The sequence below is a fragment of the Melospiza melodia genome, chromosome 1 (assembly GCF_035770615.1).
Source record: "Melospiza melodia melodia isolate bMelMel2 chromosome 1, bMelMel2.pri, whole genome shotgun sequence".
Classification (NCBI taxonomy): Eukaryota; Metazoa; Chordata; class Aves; order Passeriformes; family Passerellidae; genus Melospiza; species Melospiza melodia.
In genome coordinates this window covers 161,747,631-161,774,473 of record NC_086194.1, presented here as the reverse complement: position 1 = coordinate 161,774,473, position 26,843 = coordinate 161,747,631, and the positions used below count along the sequence as shown (strand labels likewise).

At 42.8% G+C, this 26,843-nt stretch overlaps 1 protein-coding gene and 1 long non-coding RNA gene across 2 annotated transcripts in view; one reads left to right on the top strand and one right to left on the bottom strand.

Moving 5' to 3' along the window:
* The first annotated feature begins 1,577 nt into the window (after positions 1–1,577).
* Positions 1,578–26,399, top strand: ANXA13 (annexin A13). The gene is made up of 12 exons (XM_063178419.1): positions 1,578–1,639; positions 3,305–3,379; positions 14,767–14,848; positions 17,224–17,318; positions 18,968–19,138; positions 20,143–20,176; positions 20,258–20,337; positions 21,514–21,582; positions 21,799–21,900; positions 23,838–23,913; positions 24,761–24,873; positions 26,064–26,399. Exons 1-12 carry the CDS (start codon positions 1,625–1,627, stop codon positions 26,181–26,183), a joined length of 1,032 nt encoding a protein of 343 aa, XP_063034489.1. The 5' UTR covers positions 1,578–1,624; the 3' UTR covers positions 26,184–26,399.
* Positions 23,850–26,843, bottom strand: part of LOC134430628 (uncharacterized) — a 37,441-nt gene continuing 34,447 nt past the window's right edge. Inside the window, exons 2-3 of the long non-coding RNA XR_010030865.1 lie at positions 25,886–26,545; positions 23,850–24,911 (exon numbers count right to left, since the gene is read on the bottom strand). This is a non-coding gene — a long non-coding RNA (uncharacterized LOC134430628). The remainder of the gene's footprint in view (positions 24,912–25,885; positions 26,546–26,843) is intronic.

The window sequence follows — 26,843 nt, the reverse complement described above, 5'->3', positions numbered from 1 at the left end:
TCAGTCCATAATCCTTTGTCTCTGCTGCTGCTTCCTCCTCAGCATCTCAGGTCCTGCAGAAAACCTGTGTCTGCATGGGCTCCACTCCACAGGCTGTCATTCCTGCCAGGAGCCTGCTCCAGCCCCATGACTGCAGCTTCCCCAGAGCATATCCACCTGCTCCCATGTGGGGTCCCCCATGGTCTGCAGGAACATCTCTGCTCCTCCATGGACATCCATGGGCTGCAGGAACATCTCTGCTCCCTCATGGCCCTCCATGGGCTGCAGGAACATCTCTGCTCCTCCATGGACATCCATGGGCTGCAGGAACATCTCTGCTCCCTCATGGCCCTCCATGGGCTGCAGGAACATCTCTGCTCCTCCATGGACATCCATGGGCTGCAGGAACATCTCTGCTCCCCCATGGACCCCCATGGGCTGCAGGAACATCTCTGCTCCTCCATGGACATCCATGGGCTGCAGGAACATCTCTGTTCCCCCATGGATCTCCATGGGCTGCAGGAACATCTCTGCTCCCCAACAGGCATCCATGGGCTGCAGGAACATCTCTGCTCCTCCATGGATCTCCATGGGCTGCAGGAACATCTCTGCTCCTCCATGGATCTCCATGGGCTGCAGGAACATCTCTGCTCCCTCACAGACCTCCATGGGCTGCAGGGGCATCTCTGTTCCCCCATGGATCTCCATGGGCTGCAGGAACATCTCTGCTCCCCAACAGGCATCCATGGGCTGCAGGAACATCTCTGCTCCCTCACAGACCTCCATGGGCTGCAGGAACATCTCTGCTCCCCCATGGACCTCCATGGTCTCAGGGGCACAGCTGCCTCACCATGGGCTGCCGGGGAATCTCTGCAAGAGCACCTGGAGCACCTCCTGCTCCTCCTTCTCCACTCACCTGGGTGTCTTCAGGGCTGTTTCCTTCTCAGTTTTCTCATTCCTCTCTCACAGCTTCTGCCCAGTGATTTTTGCCATTTGTTAAATATATTATCACAGAGGCACCACCAGCATCATTGGTGGGGCTCAACTTTGGTCTGGGGAAGGTTCATTTTCGAGTCAGCTGGCCCTGGCTCTGTCCAGCATGGGGCAACCCCTGGTCTCTTTTCACAAAAGACACCCCTGAAATCCCCTGACTACCAAAACTTGATCACATAAACCATATTAAGCAGTGAGATTCTGTTCAAAATATTTTGTAGGAGCTGAGGGTCCTCAGTGGCATATTAAATACCATTAAATTCTGTAAGATTTGATATAAACCCTTCAAAGAAGGCATCTTTCTGTTTGGAAACCTTGTGTTGGGTGCTTCAATGTTTTTTATGCTTTAAATCATTGTAATAACAATTGGATAAATCAGTATGTATGATATTGAGGCTTACATTGTGAAATCCTGATTTTCCTTGGAGAAAGCAGTCAGCTCCATGACACAACAGGATGTGATATTAGATAGTGGAGACAATAAAGCCACCATGTAATGATGAGTACACCCCACCTTGCAATGACTAGAATTTAAATAATGTCTGAAGTTATTGATTAACCCAGGTTTAGGTAGTATTTAGCTTTTCCAACTGCATGCTTGTTTTATCGAAGAGTAGAGGAGTTGCACCTTCCACATTCAGGCTAAGCAAAAATGGGCAGTTCACATGTAAGTAGTTACTTAATTTGGATTGTCAAGAATGCAATGATTTCCTGGTTTTATTTTTGTAAATTTTCACTTTATATGGCATTAATACAGCTGCAAGTGAAGATTTAAACTCAAAATCTACTTTGTGGGGGAAACTGGTATGCAGCTGGTTACATTGCTTCGTAACAGTACATGAATAATGAAATTATTACTGCCACACACAAGTCCTGAGTGCTTTAAAGCTCCTTGTGTCTTAAACAGGGCAGCACTTTCATTTTGAGAAAAAGAAATTATGCACAGGATGTCCTGGAAAAACTAATTTTAGTTAGTTTAGCAAATTTGTGTTGGAACATTCTGAACACTAAAATAATTCCCTAAAGAAATATTAAAAACTTCCTGTCTCAAAGGCCAATACTTTCAAAATTTGGGTGTTTCTCACAGAACAATAGGGACAGGAGTAATTTTAAAGTGTAGTATTTACAGAAGGGCCCAATTAAAATCCAGTGTGGGCATTTGCTGCATCAAATTACTGTATGAGGTTTGACGGAGACAATTTTTGGTAACATTTGTCTGCATGAAGACATTTAATATCAAAATTACATTATTGTCAAGAACTTTTGTGTGACAGCTCTGAATTATTAGTTCCTCTGCAAGTTAAGTAGCTTGTGCTGAGGAAGATGGGGGTCTTAGCTCCAATTTTGAAACTAGTGGATAAAAGCAATATTTATTCAGCAGTGCATTTTCTCCTTGAATGCAGAATCCATGCAGTTTTGCAGTATGTAGCTATAGAAGACAGCCTGCCTGCTGATACAGGCCAAAGTGAGTTTCTGTAAGGTTTATATTATCGTGTAACTATTTCTTAAATCCAAATTCAGCAAGGCCTGGAGACATGCCAAGGTTCTGAAGCTTTTGGATCAGCTCCCCAGGATGTTTGGCAGAGTGAGCAAGGCATCCCATAGCCTGCATACACCCCATTTGCATAAAGCTCCAGCTACAGATCCAGGGAGCTTTTTTCCTCCCTGTGGGTGGGATGTTGGTCCCATTTCCACACCATCTTTTTGCAGTCTGGCTGTTTGCTAAGGGGAGAGGAGTGAGCAGATCAGCAGCACTGCCTGTGTCCAGCAGTTCCAGCTGTGCCCAGGAGACACAGCCAAGGAGGCTCCTGCTGCACAGGACACACACACATCATAGGGCAGGCACCTCCTGGGGTCCTGGAGAGCCTTTCACATGGAATGCAGTGCAGGGCAAACATATTCCATTCACATTGTGACTGTCCAGAGGGGGTGTATCCGTGGCAGGGGTGATCACAGCACTGCAGCTCAGGCAGCTGTAGCGGGTGTGTGAGTGGGCTCCATGCTGGATTGGGTGGTTTGGATGTGGGTGCAGGACCCCACAGCTGTGCTGCAGGCTACAGTGGGAACTGGGGTGATCCCATGCTGGAAGAGAATCCCATCATTCAGTCCAGACTCATCTGGGAATTGCATCTCTCTGTTGTTCCTAGAAAGTTACAGGTAATCTTGGAGAAATGGCTGCATCTGTGTCGGAGAACTGCTTCTGGAAGAGCAGGAAATAAAATAGAAGTTCTTGCCAGAGCTTTCCAGCTGCAGTTTGCTGTTTCTCCTAATGTCATGTTTTGTAACCACAGGCTCCTGAGTGTCTCATACATTGTGTTTTCTGAACCTCCAGAGCCAGACTTACAAACTCGCAGAGGATATTCGGAAACCAGCCATAGGGGCTGCCAGTTTGTCAGCAGATGAGCCAGTAAGAACTTCTTTTGTGGAGGATGTAAGGGGCACTGTGCTGCTGCAGCACCTGTTGCTGTGGCTTATGGTGGCTTTGGGAGGCTCTGCAATGCACAGAGGCAGCTTCTCTTTTGTGGTCAATGCTGGTGCTAGAGAGCTGGGTAAAAATGGCTTGTTTCATTCTGTTGAATAATACATAAACAGAATTTTATCCGCTTTGAAATTTCAGGAGTTAAATTTTTATTTAATAGCTTCTGCTGGGAGAAATATAAAATGAATCATCGTTGTCAAATGAGGTATTTTATTTGGTTAAATGAGTTTAGGTTTTAAAACTTTCTTTTAACTATCGTTTTTAAATGGAGTTCTCATTGAAAGCTAACCATTCTCCAGTGAAAAGCTTCCATTATGTGGATGTTAAAATTTAACTTTTCAGCTCTGTCAGAATGTCTCATTTTAAAATTGAGCTTTCATCAAAATTCATACCTTCCTGAACATGTTACTTTGAACAAAAGTATCAAATGTTGCTGAAAAAAATGCTTTCAGAACAATTTTCCAACTAACCCTAAAGTGTACCTTTCTCTTGGAAACGGAGCTCCCAATTAAGAGCTGCACCTGATGTGACATTACAACTCCAAATCTGCATATTTTCATCTGCTTTTTGCTCTCTGAACTCAGTTCAGAACTTTTTTCCTCCAATCAATGTTTTCAGCTGCACATCCTTTGCAATTTAAAGTCTCTTAATTATTTTCTTAATTAGTTTGCAGTCTTGTCTCAAGCTTATCTGATGTCCTTAATATTAACACAAATAGAGTCAATCCACCTGGAAATCTCAATAGCTGCTCTGCTATAAGGAAGATGCTTTGGGGACAATTTGGGAATAGCAACAATGGCTTTCATTCTATGATTTGAGAAGCCTGATTGATTTTTACTTACATGAAATCGTGTAAATATTTTTAAATCTTCTGTCTCTCAAAAATCCATGAAGATTGCTTATGCGTGATTCCATGGTGTTTGTGAGTTTAATTAACCTTGGGCTTGGGTGACTTCTTTGGTTTTAATTCAAATTTGTTGAGATTCTCTGCAACACCCTTGCCTTTCATCTTGTCATTGCAAAGCAGACTAAACCTTCTTCCAGGGAGGACTCTATAGTATAAGGGGATGGCAGGTTGTTGTGGGCCATATGGTTTGACAACTTGAAGGTCAAAAAGTAAGTATTACCTGGAGAACATATCTGCCCAAGGAGCCCTCTGGGGCATAAGCTCACAAAACTCACAAGGACTTCTCTGTTGCCTATAAACATTACTGTCCTTGTAGAAATGTTTCCCTAGTACAAGTATTACCACAGCATGATTTTATTATCTCATCACAAAGCTCCACAATTGCTCTTTGTTGCCTCCCCTGGCAGAGCAGTGCTCAGGGACAGGCGATTCTTGTTCAGGCCCTGGCCATAAGCCCACAGTCAGCAGAAGACAGAAATAACTTCTTGTTTAGCTACCCCCCACTGGGGAGGGTCTCTGGCAGATTCTTTTCATTTCCACAGTCTCTTGCTATCCAGGATATTTGCTGTTCCTTTTAGATCTGAGAATGTGAGTGCTGCTGTAGTAGGTGCTAACAAGTGGCTACCCATGAAAAAAATTACGACGCATTTGTGGCAAAAAAAAACCAGAACCCATCTGAAATATCAGAGTTGCTACATTTATGTTTTACATGATGTAAATAGGTCAAACAGTTATGTTTTACAAATACATTAAAAATGCAAAGTATCTGGACTCTAAGTTTAGAGTTTGGGGTTTTAGAGTTTAATTTTAACTCTCTAGTTTTTATATACTCTACCAAGTTCTGTTGTTGCTATTAAAGAAGTTTTTTTCACTAGACTCTCATCTTCATTAGGTGGGTTATTGGCACAAATCAGTTGTGATATCTGGTAGCTCAAGCTTAGGTGCCTCAAAAGAGGGGCCCTGATCAAGGAAACCCCTTGGCAAGTAAACTCTCACAATCTAAACTCCCCATCCCTCATGCAACACTCCAGACCAATGGTAATATTAGGAGTCTTCTCCCTCAATATTGGTTCACTGTTTGGTTACCAGATGGTTGCTACATGGTCATCTTCACATGCCCTGAGGTGGTTTTGGTGGGGGTTTTGGTCAGTTCTGTATCCCACTTTGGAGTATGGTTGTCACAGTTCATTACCACAATCAATGGGCTGTCTGCTCTAGCCACCAATTTTTAAGTAATATTTAAGCTGCTAACTTTGTCTATTCTATTACTAATGTTCTGGTTGTTCACATTTCACTACAATCTATCTTTATTGCTCTTAATTATGAGATTATTAGCTCTGGATTTCTCTGTAATCCATCTTTGACTTACACAACAGAGCCATATGGTTCAGATAAAGTTCAGTTTGTAGCCCCACAACTCTAACTACTTACTTTAAGCAAGAACTTTGCTACTTTCAAATAATATAAAATTTTTAACAGTTACTATTCAGAAAATGATTCTGCCTTTATTGTTAATTATGACTAGTGTCTGAAGCAAGGACAGCCCATTGATTGTTGCATATGAACTGCTGCTTTAGGTGACTCAGCTGATCCAGGAGTATCTTGAAACTTCCTCCACCTCTTTCCTATGAGGTAGAAAGGTATTGGACACACAAACCTCCAAGTCCTATAGGCACAGTTGGTTTGTTGGACACTAAACATGCTTGTCTGTACAGTAACAGCATTTCTGTGTGTCTGTGAATGTACAGATGGTGTTTAGATAGAGTGTCTTGCAGTGATGTATTTTAGAAGCAATGAAGGGACCAAGGGGTGAAGCATGTCATCTTGGGGCTTCCCTGCTGGGGTGCAACACCCTTCAAGTTCTTGTCCCTTTAAATAACTGAGCTTTAAAATACATGCAAGGCTGAGCATAATGTTCCCAAGGATTGTGCCCATGGATTTGAGCCCTGTGTAGATGTTCTTAAGTCATGTTAGCTTTCATGATGGCATACACAAGAATTTACTTCAGTTCCATCAAGGTTAGCTCATCAAAAGTCATCATTAGTGAGGTGTCAAATTTTTAATAAGACATAAGAACACTTGAGTTAAAAATCTGGTATTTCAGCTGAAAAAAGAGGCAAAATATATCGTTATCCAAGTCAGTAAAATATGGTCAATAAAATAAAAGGAGTCTGCCCCCATCATAACAAAGAATTATTGCCAGCTTGTAAAACTTGATTTATGTGTGGTGAATGAAGCCATTTGTTTGCATTTTGTATGGCTTCCATTTGCAAGATAAGTAATCAAGGGAAGTGATGTGAAGCATGACTCATGTCTAACCACAGGCATGGTGTCTTTGAAGATTTCCTGCATGCTTTCCTGCCTTGGCTTCAGCAGCCCCACCAGGTGAGTCAGGTCCTTGTCAGCCCCATGGCCCCTCTGCCAGCCCCATGCAGGTGCTGGGGCTCACACATCTCAGAGGGGTCTCTATGTAAACATCTGGATTCAGCCCTCTAGAAATAAAAGCTGCAGTTTTGCAGCTTTGGCATTCCCACTGCATGCTGCCCTGGTAGCTAACAGATTTTAAAAGCACTCTGTTAAAGTGTTCCATCAGTCACAAAAAGTTTTGAAAACATTAAAACTGGACAATATCAAATTCAGCCATGAGAGAACCACCCCAAACTTGCATTTTTCTCTTAATTGTGGGTTTCTCTGTCATGGTGATAAGTATGAATAAATTAGATTAAAAAATAATCATAGATGGTATATTAACAGCTACTAGAAACAGGAGAGACTTTGTAAGAGAAAGAGGGTTTTAATTTTGCAATTTAAATAACTGTCAGAGAAATTATCTTCACTATTGCCACTTGTTTGTAATAGGAAAAAGTAACTGTGACTGATTCTATTGGGATCTTGTTGTTACTGCAGGTTAAGTCCCAGATGTAGAAAATAAGGTTTGCACCTCTCAGTTTGGAAAGAGTAACAGAGTCATTGCAAAGGCTGTTGACTAATCCATAAAACTTACCCATATTGTATTATCCAATATAGAATTCATATAGAAATTGTTTTGATCCTGACAGCACCAAAGCATCAGGGCCAAGCAAGCTGACAGTGTGTGTGGCTGTCATGCAGCTGTTAGACACAGAACAGCCACAAGGATCTGGGAGAGTGACAGCCTGTCTGGCAGGTGGCAGATGGCATTTGGAGACACTGATACCATTCTCTGAGCAGGCAAAGAGGCAGTTGGCAAATTTTCAGCTGCATATTGTGGTTGACAGAGAAAAATGCTCAAACAAACAAAAAATGAGAGGTGAATTTTACAAAACAGGTGAAGAAGGAACCTTGCAGACAAAAGGACACTTCTTAAGGTTGAACTTTGGCAATTCATTTGTCAAAAATGTGTTTGTCAGCCCCACCTTTTTATTACCACAGCACAAACCCCAGTGCTTGCTGATACAGCCCTGCTGCCAACATGCCATAGCTGTTTGCTTTTAGATGTTAGTACCTGTTAAAGCCTTTACATTTCAGAGAAATTCCTACCTGAATGACTGAGCCCCAGAACTTGAACTTTACTGAAGAAGAGCTTGCAGAAGAATCCCTTACTTTGGTGGAAGGATGATAGGAGATAGCGAACACATCATCTGCTAATGACGAGATATCCTCGCCCTGAGTGGCCTTTCCCAGTTAGATGAGCCCTGACCTTGCCTACCAGTAATTGCTCTTTGTTTCTTTTGCTTAGCCATTTTATTAAAGAGCTGTAATATTTGGAAGTTTTTCTCATGGGACTACCCACACACTGCAGTGAAATGGGGTTTATCTGCTTTTTTGCCCTTTCTGATTGAAGGTCTTGAGCTTTCTCAGCAGGTCAACCTTTTGCAACTGGGAATGTTGTTTTAGTAAATCAGACTATGGATGAAGTACAAATGTAGCATCATGTTTTCAGTGTGTCTTTGGAAGTAGATCAGGATCAAATGCAGCAGCCTAGTCCTATGTTTGTTCTTGTGTTTTATTATTCTCCAAGGATGGAAATGCTTGAGATGAGTGATGAGGTTTGGGTTGTCTTAAAGACTCCTCTGGGTGGGAGTTCAGAGTTTCTTCTGATAACAGGATGTTATCCTGACAACATGTGATGCACTAGAAGGGTTTAACCACAAGATCTAAGAACACATACCCTTTTTTTCCCTAGTCATTATTGTTAGTCTAGTTAACCCTGGATTCCAGTTGCATTATAGCTCATTAAAGACTTCTGCCAAGATAAATAATTAAACTTGAGTATATGTGTGTTTATAAAAAATTAATCATGTAGGTGCTGATTTGCCAAAAGCTGTCTTCTGCGACCCAAGTGTATTAGATACAGTTTAACCAATGAGATGCACACCCTGGTCCTGGTGTTTGTTACGCTAACAGGGTGACTACATGGTTTGGAATATTTCCTGGTACATGGAGAAAATAAATGTCCTTCTCCATGGAAGAGAGAAGGATACACACAAAAGTTAAAGACAGGAATCACAGACCTGGAAGGCACCTTGAGATGTCAGCTCACTTAACCATTGCCTAGAGCAATAATTAAATGTCTGTGAAGAGTAAGAAGCTCTGCCCAGACCAGTCCTGGCAGCTCTCACAGTGCTGGGCTGGAGAGATGGTTCATTAGCTGGAGACTCCCCAAAGCTCTTTGAACTGGTGGCTCAGTGGCTGTGCATGGTGAGAACTGAGAAACCTCCACAGCTTCTGTAGCTTCCTATACAGGGTGGGCTTTCAATTGTTTTGACTTGTTTGCTTGTTTTTCTGGTATTCCTGTCCTCACCTTTGGGACATTATGGAGTGTTTGGGACTTGGCTTCCCATACAAACAGGATGGAAAAGAGTCCAAGATGCTGCAATATGGAAATATCTGTTATCCTAGCTAAAAACATCTGAACCCACCAGAAACCTTAGATTAATCTACTAGCAAGGTGCTAATCTCAAAATTAGTAGTGCCTGTTATGTGTCTTGTAAATCTTAAGAACAGAGCAACTGTATTAGAAATCGCCTGAACAAAAGACTGAGGCATGAACTCAACCCTTCTAAGGCACCAGAGAATCCACACAGTGTTGGGCCATTGTGCTTGTGCCCATCACAGGAATTGTTTCAGCTGCAGTGAGCAGCTGAACCAAGATCAGGCAGGCAGGAACTCTAAATCTCAGGGAAATCAGGCAGAGAGGTTGCTGGTGCTCCCCTCCTTGATAGAAAAGAAAGGTCAGGTTGATGCACATGGAACTAGTTTATGCCATTCTTTTTAAAACCTCATTTTTCTCCAATGCATTTTTTGAACATAATTAAATATATGTGAAGAAGAAGAAAATGGGTGGAAGAACTCTGGCATGTTTGTGTAGCCCACTGGTGATGCTCTCAGGTATGTGAGATATTCACACCAGGTTGATGGGTGCAGGCCCACAGGAGACCACTGATGTCTGAGAGCAGGCAGCTTACCCTGGGACATCTCTAACAACACCAGAGACCTATGTTTAGACAAGTAAATACTGCCCTAAATTTTATTCCTGATCCCACTCAAGTGTATGAGTTAATGCTCCAAAGAACATGGCTGGGTCAGTCTGCCCTTTCTGTCTGCTGCCACTTTTAAATTTTATTTCTGTTAAACAGCAGCCAAAGAGAATCTTGAAGTTAGACAGCCACTAAATAAAGCACATAAATTGTACCTGGCAAAAATGAAGACTGGGGCAGGCACTCATCATACCTGTACCAATCCAACTCTTTTTAGAGCTTTTTCTACAGCTACTGGAGCTGATCTCACTTGCTCTGGTCAGCAGCCACACTGCTGGCTCTTCCTAGTGATCTTCTTTAAGGGTCTGTGCCTGCATTTATCCATGTACATCATCAGCATCACCCTCTGTTAGAGCTGCAGCAGGTGCCCACACCCTGAGCAGCTGCTCCTTTTTATTGTTCTGACAGAACTCCTCCCTAAACCTGCTCATGAGCAGCCCTGTGGCATCTGCGTGAGATCATGGAAATGCAAAAATAGCTGTGATTGCTCAAGCTGTATTATCAGCTGTTTTCAGAGAGCTGTTTTTGCTCCCTTTTGCAATACAGGAAACTACCTGACATGTTCATGGCAGCACTTCTGTTCTTGGCTACCGACAGATGAGGACTTCGTACCTACTGCAAGCTTAATTGTCTTCATCCTGAGGAAAGCTCTAGATTTTTAGGAGTGTCTGCAACCTACCAATGCCTCTCCTGATGCCTTGAATCCATCAGAACTCTTGTTCCTCCCGCCTCACCACATCCTTTTGGGTTTGCTGACCTTTGCTAAACTGTTTATTTGTGCTCCATACGGGCTCCACATGCTGAAACATCAAAGCAAAATCTACAAAGCTTCTCTAAGCATTACAGATCATCTTCAACTATAAACTCATCTTACAGCTCCCTAAAGTCAGATGTAAATTATAGTAGCAAAAACTACTTGGTGTGCTTTAAAACAAGTCAGAACAAAGCAAGTTAGTCTTAGATCTTTTATAAACTGTCCAGTTTAATATAAATAAATCTGTGGCAATTTTAGCCAAAGCTGCAAGGGAAACAGGTTATTGTCTAAAACATACTTGAGTGAGACAAAAAACTATTCAGGATAAGAGAAAACAAGTTGACACAGGCTATAAATGCAACTATGCTAGAAGTGAAAAGAATATTTTTTACCATCAGAACTATGGTCACATTAATTAATATAGAACTATAGGAGAGGAATGAGAGAAGAAAATTAAATAAATGAGTGGATGGGGCTGGACCAGTTTGTGAAAACAAGTTCCCTTACACCCTAGCTTCAAAGTTGTTTGCAGTCTTTCCACCTGATATTTCAGATTCCACATCATGCTCTCACCAAATTTGCTAGAATACTTCTAAATCAGTAACTAATCTAATCTAATCTAATCTAATCTAATCTAATCTAATCTAATCTAAATTCTAACTCTAAAAAATAACTGTATTAAAGTGGTTCTGTCCATATTTTTAGAAGAAAAATTACTACAGGTTACAAATGGTATTAAACATCAATTGATTTTGCCATGTATCAATTACAGGAAAATCCACCTGGCAAAATCCACAGGGTAAGGAGTACAGCTCTGAAACAGCTCTGGCACAGCTCTCCCTCCCTTGCATTGGGAAGCTGTGTCAGTGGGAAGGTCAAGGATGGGACTCAGCAAGAAGTGAATTTCAGCCAGTGCTTCTCAGCTGACCCAGGGGCTGGCTTTCACAGTCACTTACCACAGTGTCAGATATCCCTGGTATTTCACACAGGACTAATAGAATGATATCCCCCAGGTGCATCATTTAGTGTTTTACAGTGATATTTTTGAAGACAGAGGCTTTAGCAGAGCTGACTCAATAGATTCCTCTGGTGCTTTAAAACAAACATGTCCTGAACATTGAAGCAGGCATTCCTTCCTGTATGATTTTTGCCTTGAAAATAAATGTTTCTGTGTTTATGTCTTTATGAATAATCAAACACCTACAATGTTATTTCAGTTTCTGGTGGTGCCATTTCCTGCCTGCTGCACCTGTGCCACACACAAACACAACATCTACAGTGCCAGTTGTACCTAGGAGTGAGGGGCTCACTAAACCTGGGGATAACTGACCATCCATCAGGGCATGAGAGAGCAAACCACTCTCTCCCAGTCCTGCCATGGGCTGGCCATGACCTGCAGTGGGCAGTGGGAGCTGCAGAGGCAGCACCAGCATGAGAAGGGCAATTTCCACAGCCCAGCACAGCTGGTGGGCAAGGCAAGGCACAGGACAAACCAGCTCCTGCCTTTGTGTGTTTGTGCAGGTGTTTCTGTCCAGGCTGAAGGTCTGAAAAGTGGGAGACAATGCCAGATGAAGCCTTTTTCTTCTCACCACTGCACCTTCTGTCCCAGGTCAGGAGGCAGTGAATGTGAAGCAATAGTTCTCAGCTCTTGTTACAGGGAATCTGAGAGTCTATAAATTAGAATAGCACTTGGATAACTACAAAATAGTTAAATATCTACATTTGATACATTAGCACTTTTCTCTGTATTTTGTGCTACAGAAATTTCCCCCTTTTTCTGTTTTTTCAGCTGCTTCTTTGGTCCTTTTGGTTTGCTTTGCAAATAACTCTAGAACAACTTCAGAACTGGCTGCCTAACACAGACAGCAAGATTTACCATAGGCACACTTACAGTACAGAGCCAAAGTAAGGGTATTTCCCTGGAGCCTTCTCTTCTCCATGCTGACCAAGCACAGCTCTCTCAGCCTGTCAGTCCATTTCCTTTGGACATGATACCATTGAAGGAGAAGCACCTACACTCTGCCAGAATAGAAAACTGTGACTGGAATTCATTTTGAATAGTTATCAGTGCATCTGCTTTCTAACTTTGTGGTTTTCCCTTTCCATTTTGACCCAAACTCCTGGGAAATTTGAAGACTGTTAAATAAAATCTCCACTAGAAAATATTAGTTATATATATACAACTATTTCCATCTTGTTTGAAAGGTTTAGGAAAATTTGTGTGAGCATACAGCAGGCTACATCTTTAAAAGCCACATTTGTCATAGTGATGGGGCAATCAAAGTGTTACCTTGTGCTGTAAAGATGAAATTATTACATTGTTATTGTACCTCACTAATTGTTATAGTTGTAAAAATAGCTTTGTGTTTCAGCGACCATTAGCAGTGGGTTCTATCCTACCTGGAAAAGCCAGGTACCCAAATGGCTTCAGTCAATCACAAAGGCACATTGGTAAAGCAGTGTGGGGACTGGATTTGAGCTTTCCTCCTTGAGAGCTGACCCTTTGCCTTTTGACAGAGGACCCCTTTAACCAGAGTTTTAGCCCTTTCACCAGAACTAGTAGGTGACAGCCTGAAACTTTTGAAGCATACCAACAAACAGACTTTCAGGCTGTATCTATGCTTGTAAATAAAACTTGTTGTTCTCTGGCCTGATGGGCATGTGGCAGAGCATGGCCCACAGCCATGTGCCTAAATTATCTTTATTCCACAAGCAGAATGATGTTGTGCCAAATGTCTTTCAGGAATGGCCTCTGCCCTGTGCTACCCCCAGAGACAAGGAGGTTAATCAGCCATTTAACCTCTTCTGCTCCTCAGCAGGCTGGTGGCATTTTCAGAAGGGCTTAAAAGCAGACTGCCATGCCCTGCAGTATCACGACTCTGAATTAACAGTGGTGTGCCAGTGCCTGGCAGCCCTGCAAAGCAAGCAGCCTGATCCACGTGTAGCTCTTTAAATGGAAATGCCAAAGCACTGCCAGGGCCCACTTGGACCCCGAGTCTGTGGGGTGCATACTGGCTTGTGCTGCTTGACTTAGAGGCCCAGAACCTCTGTCCTGCTACTGTTTTAGAGTTTGGGCATTTAAAATATTTGAGTAATTGTGTTAGAGGAGCTGAAATTGTTGCTGTCATTGTGGTCTCAGATAATTCTACTCTTTTCTGAGAAGCAGCAGAGTGGAGGGTGTACCAGCATTGCAGCCCCTGTGACTCACAGCTTGGGAGATTAACAGCTAACTCAGATCACAAGGAGCAGGCATGGTTTTCTGTTTACATTGATATGTCAGGCTGTAAACTGCTGCAGTGGCTGTGGACTTTGAGTCATTATCCTGTCCCTGTAAATTTAGCTTGAGGTAGCCACATGTACTATTTTGCCAAAATAAAAAAAAAAAAAAGCAAAACCCACTTCCTCAGCAACAACAAAAAACCCCAGCTTTATCACATTATGTATCTCCAATTATCTTGTTTGCATGAATGCATCAATACAAGAAAGGTTTTCAGGAGCAGTTTTTATCCAGATGATTGGGAGTGTTCACAGTACTTAAAAATGTACTACAGAGATAGGTCTTGATTCTGCTAAGGTGTTTGTAGAGGCCTGTTGTTAAAGTGGTACAAACCAATAATATTTGATCTGGCATAAAGATGTCTAGTACGAAATTATTATCCTTAAATTCTTTGAATGAGAACAGATTGGCAGAACAAAATTCTATAAGTCATATAGATCATTAATATGGTGATATGTTATGTAGAGTAACATACACATACATATACATATGTATGTACACACATATACATACACACACACACACACACATATATATATATATATACATATACATACATATATATATATATATATACATATACATACATATATATATAGATATGGTGACAAAGTTGTATAGACCACTGTGGTTTTTGGGTGGTGACAGCAATTTGTGGATCAGTTCCAGGAACCTTAGGGATAGATAGAGTATTTCAGCAAAGCCCAGCCTGAATTTCAAGGTTTAGATGGCGTGAACAAAGATCAAGCACGGACCTGGCCCAAACTGCTGTCATTCTAATGCAGAATTGTTTCCCATGTGTTTCCCATGTGTTTCCCATGTGTTTCCCATGTTTCTGCTGTGTCTCTGTCTTTCTAGTCAGCCCACAAGCGCCGCCACCACCACGGGTCTGATGCAGAGCAAGATGCCAAGAAAATTCACAGTGCCTGCAAGGGAGCAGGTAAGAAAGACTTTTGTAGATTTTTGGACTTTGTGCAAAGGGCAGATCAAGATTATAAAAAGCATATACATGAATTTAGGCAAACCAACTGTTCCAACCAGTTTTAGGTAATCTTTATGCTTTCTGTCAAATATTGACTCAAACAACATTCACACCTATGAAGATAAATGGAAAGGGAAGGCAGCTTGCTCCTCAAAGGCTGGTAAGATCTAATTTGATAATTGCATGTCTCCAGAGCATTAGGGTAAACACGGTATTTGTTCCCTGTGACAGGGACATCAAGCTGCCAAGACTAATTTGACAGCCACAGGGTCCAGCTAGTCAGGTTAGATTAATGTCATGGTTAGATATCCTTTCTCAGGCCTCCAAGGACCAGTAAAGGACATCATCACCTCCATATTTCATCAGAGCCTACTGCAGCTCCATCAGTTGAAAGGAATTTACAGTGATTTCAACTTTCACCAGTGATTTTTAACTGAAAATAACTGTCCCTCACCATTTTCTGAGTCAGTTTGAAGTAAGCCTGACTGCATTGGTGTGAGTGAGGAACGCACAGTGTTTTGTGGGATCCTAAGGTCCATGGAGGTGACAATGTTCAATAAAGGAAAAACATCCAGGCAGCACACAAGATCAATAAGTTATTAATTCACTCCAGTTATTTGCACAGTTAATATGTATTTAAGCATTTCTTCCTGGTATGGCAGTGACATCCAGAATCAGCTAGTGAAGTGTTGAGTTTTAGGAACTGTTCCTGTTGTACCAACTGAGCCCTTTCAAGACAGTTGCCAGAGGACTCTCCTAATTGAGAGTTTAACCCAATGTTATCAAACAGGAGCAGAATTCCTTCTAAAATTGGACCATGCCTTCTGCCTTGGATCTAAGCAGGAAGAACAAGATGCCCTAAAGTTGTCCTCCATGTACCTGGTGGTAATAAGGGATGAAAACATATCTGCTGTTGTTGAATACCAGTATAATTTGTTATCTTTATCCTTTGTGCTGGTTGCTACTCAGAAACCCTTGTTGGTTCCTGCTCCTAAAAGCCTGAGATGAGGCACAGCACAAAGCCCAGAGATGGCCACACAAAGGCATCAGAGATGGCAGAGATCAAGGAGAGTGTGGGGCAGTGACCACCAGCAGGATGTGTGGGCATCAGCAGACCTGGCAAATGTCTTGATGCCTTTGGTCTGCCATCCTGTGGGCATTTGGGCAGTGCCCATCACAATCCGGGCCATGTGTCTCTCCTGGCTCACATTCTCAATTTCTTGTCGTGAAGAAATAATGCCCGAGTCCATCTGCTGGTCCTCAGGTGGAAGTGCAGCCCTAACCCTAACCCCTGTGCTAGTGCCGCAGCTGCCCTGCTGTGTCCTTCAAACGTCCAGGTAACACCAGGACCCCTGTGCTGGTGCCACAGCTGCCCTGCTGTGTCCTTCATACCTCCAGGTAGCACCAGGACCCCTGTGCTGGTGCCACAGCTGCCCTGCTGTGTCCTTTGTACACCCAGGTATCATCACTGTGGTCCTGTCTCGTTTTAGCTGTAACAAATGCCTTCCAGCAGCTCTGTTTAGTGCGAATATCTGTTTAGGGCAAAACACCTGTTTATATGGCAGAGGGCAGCAGAAGTGCAAGAGCAAGGTCACTGCCTTTCGGAAGGTTTTTCAATCCATTGCATAAGTCAGAACTCAAGGCTGAGTGAGGTCTTTTCCCTGGAGAGGGGCTGCATGTCCAGCTCCCCTCTGGGATGGGCAGCACAGCAGCTGCATCTCTTCGGGCATCCCACACTCCCACTTCACTCTGATTTCTGCCAAGCAAAACAGTATTGGCAGAGACTGAGACCATTCAGGCTGGTTTCAGGTCCTTTTTCCTGACTCCATTCAGCAAAATTAAAACAAATTTTTAACAGGCTGTAGATCCAGGCTTCAGGTTAGTGAGCTAATGCAAACACATCCTTGCCTGCCTGGCCTCTCGCCCCACTGCCCTCACTCTGTTGTGCCAGCACAGCATTCATGCCATAACAAACTGGATCTGGTGGCTGATCCCTTGGGACTGATCAAACAAGCATTGTCCCTAAAAACATGTCTGTCAGCCTGTGGGCACTGGCATAACCCTGATTTTAGGAGCAGTGTCTGCCCTTCTCAAACAGAAAACTCAATTTCTTTGCTATTAACAGCATGAGATGGTGAAATTTTATTTTATTGAACATTGTAGCTGAATACAGTTTAAATTATCCTCAAAAGAATCTTAGATAGTACAAATCATAAAGGTGGAACCACTGGGGATATATGTACAGGAATTTTTTTTCTTTTTAGAGGTCACATTTTCTTTCCTCTGCATTAGATTCCTGATTATAAAATCCCTATGCACAACTTCTTTTTCAGGAACCAATGAAAAAAAAATTATTGAAGTCTTATCAAGTCGAACATCGGAGCAGAGACAACAAATAAAACAGAAGTACAAGGAATTGTATAGCAAGGTATTTTGAAATAAGTGTCCTCTCTCTTTGAAACCACTGCCTCTCAAAATACATCCTACAGGCTTCTGCTTTTGAAAGTGTCAAGGGCATAGTGCATTTAAGGAGGACACCAGTTACTTTCTGATTCAGCAACTTATTTTATCTCCAAAAATCATGATTATTTTTTTAATTTTAGGCCTCAGAATCTTCTTGACGTCAGCCTTAACCAGATCAAAGCATTTTAATCAAAGCTGGGAGAGCTAGAAAATAGTTCAAAACTGAAACAGAAAATATTTCAGCTTGTGTTCATCTTCAGCACATTCAGAAAAAGAATTTAATGTAAAAGGGAAATTATAAGTCAGAGTCCCACTTAGACCAGATGCAAATTCAGACAAACTATTTGATCTCGCACAACTTTATTTTTATTGAGTTTAATAGAAGAATTTAATAGAAGCTTAATTGATTTCTTCCAGTGATGAAGTAGAACATGTTGCAAAACTCAGAAGTTTCACTGAGCACTTGATTTCTGCAGGAGGCATAAACTGCCTTAATGATTTTGTGTGTATGAAAAATAAAGCTTCTAAAATATTGTTTCAGTAAACTGCTGAATCCTGCAGACTTTATTATTAAATTGGTATTTTCTTAGTGTCTGCTTGCTTATTAATCAGTCTAAATAAGACAGCACTGACGATGAATGAAAGCCTTCTATATGTAAAATTTACAGCAAGCATGATACAGATTTTGGTAGCTACAAATACTATAATGTTGTTCTATAATCAGAGTTAATACATATAGGCATTAGAAATTATCAAATGCCCTGAAACATCACAGTGACATCAGCTCATAGCCACCCTTCTGCCTTCCTGGGCAGCCTGAATCTCCTGGGCAGGAGGCACAAGTGCCACCATGTCCCTCCTGCTGCTCCAGGAACTTGCAGCTTTTGTGGGGTGTGTGTTGAAACTGCTCCAGCACAGATGGCAGCCTCTGACTTGAGCAGTTGAGTGTTCACCTGCAGTTGTGCAAGCAGGAACTCGAGAATAATAAACCTGGAATTCTCATTCAGTGTTCTGTCCTTGCCAATGCAGGAAATGTTAACTGCAGACAGAAGTTCCAATGCACCCTCAGCTGGCATCCTCAGCATGCACAGGCCAGCTCTCCTCCAGGGTCTTGCTGAATTTTGATTTAAGGTTGATGTGGGTATGTGTGTGTAAAAACGCTGTTTGCTTGGCACTAAAGCACCTTGCAGAAATCTGCTGCTTTTTCCAGGAAGTCAGTTTTAACCAAAACTGACTGATAAGGTTCTTAGTTTGATGCCCTGTGTGGCAGCTCTTTCAAAGGAGGAAGATTCTGCATTTTATTTCAGACTAAACTCCTGTTAAGTTTTTCAAAACACTATTTTGCATTTGTTTACACAAGTAACAGTCATAACTGGACTGATATTGGCTGCTATTTGAAGATGGGACAATCATTTCAGTCAATCTAAAGCCAAAATTTTTAGGGATCTTATTTTGTAAAAAAAAAAAAGTCTGAATTTTAAGGCCTTTTAAAAATTGTTTTGTCCCTTTTTGGCACAGAAGGAGCTTTTAAGTAATTTGATTTCCTGAAACAAATTAAGAAATCCTGTAATCTCACCTCAGCTTTTGCAGTAACCCTCCTGGCTGTCCCCACAGGAGATGGAGGAGGACCTGAAGGGAGACCTGAGTGGGAGCTTTGAGAAGGCTGTGCTGGCTTTGCTGGACTTGCCCTGCGAGTTTGAGGCCCGAGAGCTGCGGAGGGCGATGAAGGGAGCTGGGACGGACGAGTCGCTGCTCATTGAGATCCTGTGCACTCGGAGCAACAAGGTCAGGGCAGCACCTGGTGGGACCTGCCTTGGGCACAGGGCTGGGAGCTCACCAGGAGGATCCCTGCGAGGAGGAGCAGGGATCAGTCCAGCTCCTGTGGCTGCAATGCCTCTTGCCAGTGTTTGCAGCAGTAAGATTGCCGTACTAGTGCGGAAACTCCAGCGTTAATTAAGACCAATAAAATTCACATTCCTTCCTTTATCCTGCTCCTGCCTGCCTTGGATGGCACAGAGGCAGCACCAGTGAGAAGAATCCCCAGATACATGTTAAAGGGCAGCTTTGGCACTGCTCTGATGGTTCAGAGGTACAGGAACATGATCCTAGTGAAAAAGAAAACAGTTAACTCTTGCCTAAATGCAGGGAAAACCAGAGGGACACCTGCATGAGTCAGGCACCCCTCAAAGCACTGTCCTCAACGGGGACTGGGAATTCACAGCTTCTCCCACCCCCGTGGTTGCTGCACTTCACACTGGGATATTTTCTGGGTCCCTTGTGGCAGGAAGGAAATTATGAATCTGACTCTATGTTCTTACAAGGCTAAGAATTTTATATTATATTAAAGGATTTTATATTATATTAAAGAATACTATACTAAAACTATACTAAAGAATAGAGAAAGGATACAGACAGAAGGCTAAAAAATAATAATGAAAAACTCATGACTCCTTCCAGAGTACTGACACAGCTTGACTGTGATTGGTCATTAAGTTAAAACAATTCACATGCTGGATAAATAATCTCCAACTACATTCCAAGGCAACAAAACACAGGAGAAGCAAATGAGATAATATTGTTTTCCTTTTTTCTGTGAGGCTTCTCAGCTGCCCAGGAGAAGAGTCCTGGGTAATGGGATTTTTCAGAAAATATTACAGCAACATCACACACTACAGGCATGGTGCTGACTTGCTGGTGTTTTGTTTGCTCATTTACTTACTAATTAATAACACATCTTTTATTTATTTATTAATTTGATTATTACTTTATTTATTTTTTTGTTTTCCTAGGAAATTGTAAACATAAAGGAGGCCTACAAGCGTTGTAAGTAGTTTTATCTTTCAAACGCCTTCATTTACATCCTTTCTCAATGGTTTAACTCTCACAGATTTTGTTTCTTCCCAGTGTTTGACAGGGATCTGGAGTCTGATGTTAAAAGTGACACCAGTGGCTCCCTACAGAAGATATTAGTCATGGTGCTGGAGGTGAGGCTGAGGACTTTCCTCTAATGCAGCTGCCTGACAGAGACATTTCCTTTTTTCCCTGAGTAACCATAATAAGTACTGTCTGGCATTTATAATAATGCTGTTATGATATGTAATATAATAATGAGGTAATTACAGTAAACAAAGGCATTCTTCAGTATAAGAGCCCTTCATATCAATGGCTTTTTAATATGTATAATTTCAGTTTATGTAACATTTTTGTTTATGAAACCACAGATAGTTTTATAAATATTGATACTTTGAAAAAAACAGGATGGTTTTACTGTAATTTATACCATGGTAAAGGCTAGAATACTCATTCGAGGTCATGGCCCCATTATTCTGAATTTTTGCCCTAAACCACTAAATCTTATTTCCATCTCAGCTAAGGATTTCAGAATTCAGATACAGAACAACTAAGAAAGAAATTGCTGTTCTGTTAGTTTTTCATTCATCAAAAGAGAACATATTTTCCATTAGAATACATTTTATTTTAAACCCCTTTCATGAAATAAAGCAAAAAATCAACACCTTCATAAAGACACATTATAACTAAGAAAAATAGGAACACATCGAGAAATGCAATGTGTTGGTCAGTCTGATCTGACAGCCCTGGGAAATGAAAAGACTGAATAAATAAAAGAAGCTTTAATGTCATAACAATTACATCACTAAATACATCACAGTTTAGATTGTCATTCTGGGAATCATAGGTACAGTTTTTTCCAACCTCCTGTAAACTTTCAGGAGTGGCAAATACATTTATTGCTTTTTTTTCATCGATAATTTCTCCCAGGGACCGCAGTGTTGGTGAATGCTCAGAGTACACAGGTTAGTCAGGAGAACATTTCACAGTCGCCAGGGCATATCCAGCCCTGTTAAAAACATCACTGTACCTTCGCTGCAGGTACTGGGCCCCTCCCTGCTCCAGGGGCAGCAGCGTTGCCACCTCGTTAGGGCCCGGGTACACCGCACATAAAGCTGGGCACAAACCCCGCACGAAGGGCTCAGGGACCCAGGGGGTGACACCGTGCCCATCCCCGGGCTCCTGTCAGCAGATGGCAGCAAAACCCCAACCCAAAAATCTGTCAGGGCCGTCGATACACAAATTTCTGTGAGCTGAAACAAAACCAGCGCTTGGTTGGGTGTTTTTTACTGTTGTCTCCTTTTCTGCAGGCAACCCGAGATGAGACCCAGCAGGTCAATGCAGAGCTTGCTGAGCAAGATGCCTCAGATCTGTATAAAGTAAGTGCGGTTGTGCAAAAATCCCTTTTTCCCCTTGCTCTGCAGCAAGGGCTGCCTCAGGGGGACTAAACAAACCAAGCACAGGGGCAATAGCAGCACAAGGAGAGGAGCAAGGGGGGCATGGGCTGGAGCTGCAGGGATCAAGGGTTCTGGCTGACTTCATGTCTCTACTGTGTATGAACAAGTGCTTCCAGAAAATAACATGTGCTTTTGAAGGCAGGAGAAGGGCGCTGGGGAACAGAGGAGCTGGCTTTCAATGTGGTCCTAGCAAAGAGAAGCTACAGCCAGCTGAGAGCCACTTTTCAAGCCTATGAAAAGGTGAGATTATCTTCTGCAATGGGGGTTGCATAGGCCCTGACATATAGGTGCAGATCCTACAATAACATGTAATGATCTGAAGAGCCTTTTCCAACCTAAATGATTCTATGTAGAGTGGACAATCTTTTCTCTGCCATTTTATAACTTCTTGAATGCTTTAAGAATGTTGGAAAACATATTTATACAACTGTATCCTGAGCATACAGAAATAGGTGATTTACAGGAGAAGCTGTATCTTCTGCCAGTGAAGATCCCATTCCCCTTCACAACCTACACAATACTCAGCCAAATAAATGTCACCATGTCTGCTCCTTCCCACAGCTGCAGGACAGTGTACCCCCCTCCTGCAGCAAAGGGACAGGTTCACAAACTCCTGCCCTGAAGGAAGCATTTGCTTTTCTGGTCTTTTCTTCTGCTTCTCCTGAACAGACCCTGGCAAGGTATCTCCTCCTGTTCCGCCACTTCTCACACTCATATTGGCTGAGGAGAAGTTTATCTCCAGCCTTTTTCTCTCTGCCCACACTGGGCAGATGGCCTGTGCAGGTGCTTTGCTGTGCTTTCCCTGTCTCCAAGCATAAGGCAAAGGAGGCAGCAGGATCCTGGCTATTTAGTACTTTTCCCTGCATCACCCAGCAGGGACATTTTACTCGTGCCTGGGCCTGAACCTGACCTGATATGGAGATATCTTGCTTGAAAATTACCTCCGAAAGTCAAAGCAATGGGAGATCCAAGGTCCTTCTCCTAGCAGCAAGGGGGAAGCTCAGCAGTGACATTCTCAGGATCTCCCTCCAGCCTCTGGCTCACAGTCCTCAACTTCCCTGGGAAGACTCTGAGTTAATCAGAAAACTGCAGCCTTAGGCACTGAAGATGGAAAGAGCTCAAGTCAAAGCCACGTTTCAATGTCAACATAATAAGGACCAATAGCTACAAAAAGGTTTGCAGCTTAATCCAAGGTTTGGGCTGCTGCTGGCAGGAGAACAAACCCAGTCACAAACCGATACTTTCTCTCTTGGAGTGGCCCAAACCCTGGGGGTTCAGTTAAATGCTCCAATAGCCAAACTACCTTGGCTTTTGATTCCTAAAGCCAAGCAGATCAGGTTGCCCAAACCAACCCACCACATCCTGCCTGGCTGCACTCAAAGTAGGCCAAGATTAGAGCCCAAATCTTGCAAACATGCCCTTCTCTTCAGCTGGAGAGATACACAGGGCAAGATCTAAACCAGGCTGGTTCTTTGCAGAGCTTAAGCCCTAAAGCCTCACATGGTGCTCTTGCTGCCTCGTACACACAGTCTCCCAGCTCTGACCTAAAAGTCAGTGTTGAATCGTGCAGGAACATCCTGATACACAAAGTAGGGCAAAGTAAAAGTCTTTGAGGTTCCTGAAGTTCACAAAAGTCAGGGTAAGCTCTGTTTTGAAGAGACAGTTTGCTTCTCCAATTCCCTACAGAATAATACAAAAACTTTGGGACGACCGCGGTGCTTGTAAACTTTGCCTGGGAAGCCAAAGACAATAAGTAACAGAAATTCACAGAGTTGGTAAAGCTCCAAAAATTATCTTATTTATGTGGGAGCCATCCAGAGCCTTTGATAGAGGGGCTAGAGAAAGCTCGAACAGTTTCTGCTGACCAGGGGTCACTCAAGAAGAAGCTGCAGCTCTAGAGGCTAGAGGCTGTCAGATACCTGGGACTGCCTGGTGGAGATTATCCATCCCTTCACCCCCGTGCTTACCTGGCTGCACAGACCTTCTCCTGTGGGTCACAGTGCATCTGGGAGCACTTATGCCGGAGGAGAACTTCATTTACCTCAAATTACTCCTTTGGAAAGGCTCTAAAGGATCTGGATTGACCTTTTGCCATTGGATCCCAAATCTGATGCTGGTTTGACAGTGGGAAGACATGTACAGACAGAAGCTTTTATGGCTCCTTTTTGTTCTCATAGGTGTGTGGGAAGGACATAGAAGAATCCATTAAAAGTGAAACATCTGGAGATCTGGAGAAGGCTTATCTGACTCTAGGTAAAAAGCAATCATTTCAAGACCTTTCTTTTCTAGTTCTTGCTGTCACCTGACATTGGTTGCTGGGGGTCTGTGCACAGCCTGGCAACAGCCATTGAGCTACCCCTAAACTGAGCTAACATATCTGCCAGGGAAAAAAGAGACAGCTTTCAGTAGTGATTAGGACTCCTTGGTTTTAAAACTAAAACTTGCAACCCACAGCTCCTTTCCACAGAAAAAGCTGAATTTTTTGCTCTCTAACACAGGGTAGCCACCTCCAAGCTGCCTCTGGGACAATGGCTGGTGATAACTTTCAGCAGATGCTTGGACACCATGAGAAGTGTGCTAGCCAGCCACCACAAAAATGTACAGGGTCCTAGACAGCAATTTAGTACTAGGGTTGGCTTTGACCAGTACTTAAACCTGTGCCCTGCCTCACTTGTATTGCTGTTACCCATCTGGATTTAGACTTTCACAGACCTTCCTCCTGTGATCTGCAGAGCGAGCAGCTGCAAATGGCTAAATAAACTATCTAGTGCAATACAACAAGCAGCTACTCCAACAATGGATGGGCCAGAGGAACCCCATGGGGACAAATGCTCATCCTCATTCATGTCGTTTTCACTGTGGAATGGCTGAGTACTCAGTGCTGGTAATCTCTTGTGGAAAAATGGGCATCCCCATTCAGACTCCAAGATTTCTCCTTGCATACTGATAGGGGATCAGTCTCAGAATAAAAGCCCTGCCAGTTCATATGTCTAAGCATAAATACTAGAGTTTCCTTTTCTTACTTATTTAATTCTGCTTGAAGTTGTATCACAAACTGTAAATGTACAAGTATAATGAGGCCTCTTACTGTTTTCTTTAGTCAGCTGTGCCAAAGACTGCCCAGGTTACTTTGCCACACTTCTGCACAAGTCGATGAAAGGAGCTGGGACTGATGAAGAGACCTTGATTCGCATCCTTGTGACCAGGGCTGAGGTAGGGTACCCTGTGTCCTGTAACTCCTCACATCAGCTCTGGGAGAACACAAATGTAGAGGGTATGGAGTGAGTCCTGGTAGATCACGTGCTCAGGAAACCATTTTCAGCCCAGTGACATCAGTGGTCACACTCTGCTTCTGTACCCAGGCACCTCTAATTTTAATATTGCATCTATTTCTGTTTTCAAAGGAACTAAACCAGGAAGCATGTAGGCAATTTCAAGTGGAGTCAACTGTACCTGGTTAAAACCAGCCCATGGGGAGGTCTGGCCCCAGTAGGATGTGTAGAAGTAATTCCTAGTTAATTAATGATAAAGCAGCAGTTTCCAATTTGAGAATTGCTTATAAACATATGTTGCCAATTTTCTCTGATTCCAGCTGGGAAAAACAGATGGGGAGGAGGGAAGAGAAATAAAAAGCCAAAGGAATTAACTGTCATTTTAAGAAGCACAAAACTTCATAAAACATTTGAGATATTTAAGGACAATCTTTAAGCATTCCTTGTAAGCTGTGTAGGTTGTAACCCCAGGGCTGTTTCAATCAACACAGAGGAGGAGCCTTTCACAGGCATGAAAGGAAAACATATTTCTCAATGATCCAGAGTGAGAAAAATTAGGCTCCGGGGTATTGTCTCTATTAAGACACAGTCCAGTCATTGTAACATTTAAAACCCACTGTGATAAAGATCAGACCTGTGCTGTAGGTGCTTTTTTACAGGACAGCTCCAGATAAGGAGTTTGTTTCTCTCTCACCAGTAACCAGAAAATTACTTCTCTGGGTGGAACAACACTCTTTTTTAGCCATGCTCCTGGGACATGCCTCTTTCCCTGATTGCCACCAGGGGATGACCTCAGGAGCCCCTGAGACATCATTACTGTGTGAGTTTCTCCAGTACCAAGGCTGTGCTGGCACAGCACCACTGGGCAGAGATTCTCCCAGTCTTGGCATAATTTTCCATGCAGGCCTTCTTCACAGTTAGCATCCCCTCACCACCATCTGACATGGGCTTACCTCGAATTCAAATGTTCAGCTCAAAGTCCTCCAAGAGTTTTAGACCTCCTGTGTTCTCCTCTCCTACTCCCACTCCTGTGGTGGGCCTTGAATCAGACCCCAGGGGTGCTGGCAGGGGCAGGGCAGGTTACTCAAAGCATTCACCACTCTTCTAAAGAGGCTCTTGGTGTCTCCTCAGAGCGACCTGCCAGCAATAAAGGAGAAGTTCCAGCAGATGTACAAGAAGCCTTTGGCTGAAGCCGTCCGCTCTGACACCTCTGGGGACTTCAGAAAGTTGCTGCTGGCAATTTTGCACTGAAAGCCCATCAAGAATGAAGAGGCATGCTGAGCAGCCATCTCTTGATTAGCTTCCAAAAAACCATCCAAAAATGTGGCATTAGCACAAAGAAAAAAATCCAATTTATTTTCTTTCCAGCTGGGAAATATGTTGCCAAGTAATGTTGGACATGAGGTTTATGTTATGGCTGTCTTGCCAAATGCCCTTAAGCAATAAAGACATGTTGAAAAAACTAGATATAAATTGACTTCTTTGTGTTTGCATATGCGGAGGAATCTTCTGTCATTGTTTCTTCTGGATAGATTTTCTTTCTTTCTCTCATTCTGAAGATTATCCCTGTTCTTTCCTAAATTCAATGAATGTCATGTCATGCCATTACAGTCCTGCCAAGAGAAAATAAATAGTAATTTCTTCTCAGCTCATTATCACAGCTCTTTAAACAACCTGAGGGCTGTGAATTAATGATTTAAGTCAGGCCCTGATTAAAGTCCTGCTGTCAACAGGGAAGGCCAGAGTGATTTCCCTATCTGTGAGTTGCCCTCTCAGCAGTCCTAAATTATCCCATGAAGGAGAGAGACTTGCAGTCCCCACCAGCACCACATCCTGGGATATGGTGCAGGAGCATCACAGGGGAAGAGGAGGGTCTTTCCTGAGGTGGATGTCAGGCAGGAAATGGTGTTC